The sequence below is a fragment of the Diadema antillarum genome, unplaced genomic scaffold, assembly GCF_040938485.1.
Source record: "Diadema antillarum isolate AM-2024a unplaced genomic scaffold, OU_Dant_1.0 seq00000122_RagTag, whole genome shotgun sequence".
NCBI classification, from domain to species: Eukaryota; Metazoa; Echinodermata; class Echinoidea; order Diadematoida; family Diadematidae; genus Diadema; species Diadema antillarum.
In genome coordinates, this window is record NW_027271202.1 from 1,387,027 (window position 1) to 1,392,500 (window position 5,474).

The window sequence follows — 5,474 nt, forward strand, 5'->3', positions numbered from 1 at the left end:
AACTTGGGGCGAGCACCGAATCACATGACCATAACTACTGTACATGTACATTGTACCGTACTTTTAGTATTATGTATTATGCACATACAGACACACTAGTCAGCTAACTCGTAGTGGTCCCCATACCACGCTAATGTACGGGCATAGACGAGCTACTAAAGAGACCGAGAGTGATTTAATAGTGTCTACTAATTGGTTATCTCCTGACGGAAGAGGTAAGTAGGCCTCGGAAAAGATTTCATATATAGTAATTATTGTTGCATTTTTCGTTCCTTCCACAGAGGATGTAAATTAAGCTGAGCAGATATCCAACTCTCGAAGATAAGAGTAGACAATCTCAGTGTCTATTCATCCACGCGCTTTACTCCCGAACCCTCCCGACGCGTTGTGTATGGGCACTGCACTGGCGCCGGCTGCCAACCGCTGGCTGTTCCGGTCGCGGTCGCAGGATCAAGCATACGAGGGACGAGACTGTGAACACTGCACTGCTAGTGGTGCTAACGTCTAACGGGAAAGAAGAAAAAAAAAACAAGAAAAAGAAAGAAAAAAATAAGTACATGATATGATACAGATGTTGCACGGAAATACAGCTAGTGAGCGCCATCTTGTCTCAGCAGTCTGAATGGTACTGTAGTACTAGTAGGCCTACTAACGTTACACATTGCCATTTGGAAAAGAAGCATGACTGTATGTACGATTAACATTAATTACATTTACAATTTGCAACAAAATGGCCTGTGCCTCAATATGCAGGTACAGTGTATCTAGTAAGTAGTATATAATGAATATACAAATAAGGTATTTTTTTTAAAACTCCCTGTATTTTCCAAATCCAAGAGAACTAAAAAGTTCTTGCAAGTTGTTGAAGGTTGTACCCTGTACATATGTCTAATATTCTGACAAGTCTTTGCCAAGAATGTTGATGTCTAGAGTAAAGGCAACAACATCCAAGTATTGTGTCTTGTCAATTATCAACCATATAAACGATCTGTGAAGATTAATAAAAGAAAAGAGAATGAAGAGAATGTTTACTCAAGTCAAGGTATTGGCAAGTGCATACACATTCTTCCAAAGGAGTTGAAGGTTAGGCTATGTGTTTTCTTGTTTGATATCACTTGCAAAAATGACACACATGAGCATGAGTGTGAATATAACAGTATTTTTTAATTGTTATCAATTTAATCCTACAGATTCCTGGCGTATAGTTCTCTGACAGAGTAGCCCACTAGGAGAGCATGAGATCAGTACATGCATCATGTCTGTCGAAGTCTACAGCCATCAAACGGTGGCTGCATGCTGTATTCTTCACTCTTCTGTCTTTAGTATCCATTCTGACAGTGGATGCCCAGGTTGTCTGCCAGAAAGAGACAAACTGTCGCTGTGCCCTGAGCGATAATAGTGGCTACTACGACTTAGGGCCAATGGTAGAGGGAACAACTGCTCCATTCTTCACCATCATACCGGCTGAGACACCAACTGTCACATACATGTATGATCCCTGTAGAGACTTTAGCAAGGTGTCACCTTCGTCACAGTGTAATGATGTGGCTGTTTGTAAGGAGAGTGACAATGTTTATTCCAACCTTGGCATTCATTCAACCTCCAGCTTCATCTACATCCCAGACACATCCACACCAATGAGGATTGTTTATCATAATGGTAAGACTTTTATCACAATGGTGAGACTTTTATCACAATGGTAAGACATTTATCATAATAGTAAGACTTTTGTCACAGTGGTAAGACTTTTATCATAATAATAAGACTTTTGTCACAATGGTAAGACTAAGGGAAGGTTTATGCTGAAATCTTGGGGCCATAACCAATGTTTTGAAACACTATTCTTACTAATCACATTTACAGGGGGAACATAAATAAAAAACACATTTATCGTCAACTAAATCCTTGGAAAATGACCAACTATATTTCATCAAATTAATTCAAGAGAATGAATCCCAATTTTGATAATATGTGCATATGTATGCATTTCATAATGTATTATTGTGAACAGAGTAATTATTTTATGTTCTATTTAATTCTGTTTTTACTTCAAGCATGTTTCAGAATAAGTACTTTGTCAGCTAAAGATATTTCCTGAAAATGTGATTTTGCAAAATGATATTCTTGTAACGTCATAATGGTCACAAAGAAAGTATCGCTTTTGCACAGTATTGGCTGGCTTTGAAGATAACTGAGACAATTGTATGACAAAAGATGAAATTATTTTCAGCTTACCAAGCACCTTGTAAGATACACACTGGTTTATCTACTGTGATTATCAGGTTCACCTTGTCTCGATGTTTCAACATATCAAAGTACAATAAAGTGATACTTAACATTATTTCTCTTCAATAACTGAATGTGAATACCAGCCAGCAAAAAGATGTCTTTAGCATTGTTGGTTCTACATTTCTCAGTATTCTATCATTTGTCAAGAGGAACAATGCAATCAAGTAACCAGCTACATGTTGTTCCTAGTAATCTTTAATGTTAACTTATCTAGTACATTATTTTATAGAATGAGGGATAGCTGTATTTGTCTTCTCAATTTGGATTTCAGTCCAACAAGTCCAATTCAGCTTCCACTGGATACTTCTAAATTTCTAGAATTTCTTCTTTGTCAGGTCATGTACAATGTTTGACCATTTAAATGTTGGTTATTATGCTCATTCTTTTGACAGGCAAAAGTGATAATGAATCAGTCAACACAACAGTCCAGCTGTATTGTGACGACACTGGGATATCACAGCTTTTGTTCCGCCAAAGCACAAAGTCTGTGTATCTCTTCCAGCTTAGGTCACCTTTTGCCTGCCTGAAGCCAGTATCTACATCCAAGGGCCTAACACCTGGTGGGATTATATGCATCATCTTTGTGGTGGTCGTCTTTGTCTACTTTGTAGGAGGTATGCACACAGTGACTCTCTATATACTTTAATTATAGTTGCTATGATGTCCTAATCATACTACGATAACATGCAAACATAAATGTGCGACATGTACAGCATGCGGTGAGGCGTCAGGCAGGAAATGACACTAGCAAGATGTAGACTCTCTTCAAACGATCTCCTTTCACCATGTGCTTTTTAATCATAAACAGAATCAACTATGGTCATGCCACCCATAGCACAACATGGGGGTGGTGGTGAAACAGACATATATATCTGATTGACAAATCAGTTCATTAAGAAAGATATTTATAATGAATTTTATTTTATGGATGATCGAGCATCATTCATTTAGACTGAACAATCAACATGAGGCCAATGGCATCCTGGATTAGTCCAGTGCACAATGCTTCGTCTGTGTGCTGTACATGTTTTGCTTTGGCCCACTTATGTAGTTTGCAACTTTCGGCATGGCAGAGGGGATGTCATGTCAGAATTGACATGTACATTAACAAATTTATTGTGGACAGCCCACAATCTTTGCATGTATATTATTATTCTTCTTTTTTTTTGCTGTTATATTTTACTCTCGACATTTAATAGCATTATAAGGATTATGGTCATCATTGATTCCATCAGTGACATTGACTAGCAGTCAGTATAGTGAAAGAAGGAATGGGTTGCATACATTATATGCATTGTATTATTTTAGGTTCAGCTGTATTTGTACAACACTTTAGAATTAATGAGCTGATGTTTTGAGGATATCAATACATGAACATGTAGGGATAAAAATGGTCATGCTTGTCATGTGTATATTCTTGTAAAATGGTGAAATTATGATGTATATTCTTTCCACTATAATGCAGGCTTCATATACCTCTTCTTCTTCAAGTTTGAGAGTGGAACCAAGACGATACCACACTACGAGTTTTGGTCGTCATTACCAGGTCTCATCAGGGATGGTTTTGTCTACATCTGCACTTGTATTTGTGGTGATGAAAGAAGAATGCCGACCACTTCAAGTGGCCCAACGTATGAGTCTATCTAGACCAGCAAACAGAGCTAGCAAAGCAAGCTCAGTGAAGTAATGACATCACATTCCATACTACATGTGACTAAATGGTGAAGATTATTTGAATCTTTTATCTGTCTTCCATCACATGGGATGTGGTATAACCAGTACTTACTACAAAGAAGCAAACATTGACTAAATGGCATACAAATCCTGGCAAATTTGGACTTAAATCTATCTCAAGGTTTTGCTTCTCAATTTAATCTAATATGGTTGAGGAGATTTAATTGTAATATGTTATATGCAATGGGTACATAGTCTGAAAATACTCTGTTTGGGTTGGTGCTCTTGTTGAATTAGATCAGAAATATATACTGCCCATCCATGTTTGTGCTATCCTGCTGCTGTAAAACTATGCATTTTCATGTGCATGAAACTTTTTTTTTCCCCGCAAGGAGCTGGGACTCGTGATAATAAAATGCATGCAAAAGGTGTTGTCTGCACAGTACATTGAATGCCAGTGACAATTCACAAAAGTCTCAAGCTCTAAAAAAGGCTCTCAGCTATAATGTGTGAAAAATTCATGCTGCAAATATTTCTGATTTTTACTTATGCGATCACAAGGATTGTAAGTAATATACATATTGGGAAGAGTTCTTTTTTTTATGATAGGTATGATCATGCAAATAACTAAGGTGCAGTGTAACAAAGGTCTCAAAAGAATTAAACTAGCATGCTCCTGATTTATGGCAAATTAGACCGAAACGAAGCAGCATTTCACTTCACATTATAGCAAGGGGTATTTTTTTTAACCAAAAAGTGGAGACTAATAGTTTTCAAAATGTGTTTGTAACTATTATGCATTCTGGCATCACTGAATGACTGTTTTCTCATGTCGTTTCACAGTCTCTACTTGAACCTTTTGGTAAATTATCAGTTGTTCTTATACTACAGTGTATTGCAAATGACCACTTATCCTGTTATGTGTAACAGAAAAAGGATCACACACACCACCAGAATACATGTACATTGTATATTGTTTTAATGAATGTGAGAAAGAGATAGGATTGTGAATATTGGGCTCGATTGCTTGAAAGATAAGAATTAAGTACTGTATAGGGTCATTCCAGGATTACCTTACAGGACTGCTTGGTATTTTCATGGTAGTGTAGAGCACTCAAAAGTTCACAAATGTGCTACTAATGTTGCCTCTTCTTGAGAGTGAAATTTCACACTAAAAAGATTGGGAGGCTTTCAAGTGCTATTGACATCAGTACAGGTAATATCAAAGGTGTTGTCTTACAAAATGTGTATCAGGAACATGACTATCTGTTTGTTTTTAATTCATTCTTTCTGTCACTGGAGAACACCTTTGTCAGGCAAAAAAAATGTAATTTCAGTTTTTTTTTAGATGTTTTATCTCCTTTTGTTGAGGGGGGGGGGATGGGAGGGAGGATTTGCTATTACGATGTGGCATTCAAATTTTTGGTTATCTCAGGATGTTAAGTTTTAACCTATTAGACCTTTCAGGGTTCGAAATTGGCGATGGTCCGCTGGCCATTGGCCACCCAAAA

General features: G+C 37.2%; 1 protein-coding gene across 1 annotated transcript; it reads left to right on the plus strand.

Annotated features, from left to right (window-relative positions):
* Positions 1-1,235: 1,235 nt before the first annotated feature.
* Positions 1,236-3,936, plus strand: LOC139727201 (uncharacterized). Its single transcript, XM_071638158.1, has 3 exons — positions 1,236-1,659; positions 2,682-2,903; positions 3,755-3,936. The coding sequence occupies exons 1-3, from the start codon at positions 1,236-1,238 to the stop codon at positions 3,934-3,936; spliced, it is 828 nt and encodes a 275-aa protein (XP_071494259.1).
* The last annotated feature ends 1,538 nt before the right edge of the window (positions 3,937-5,474 follow it).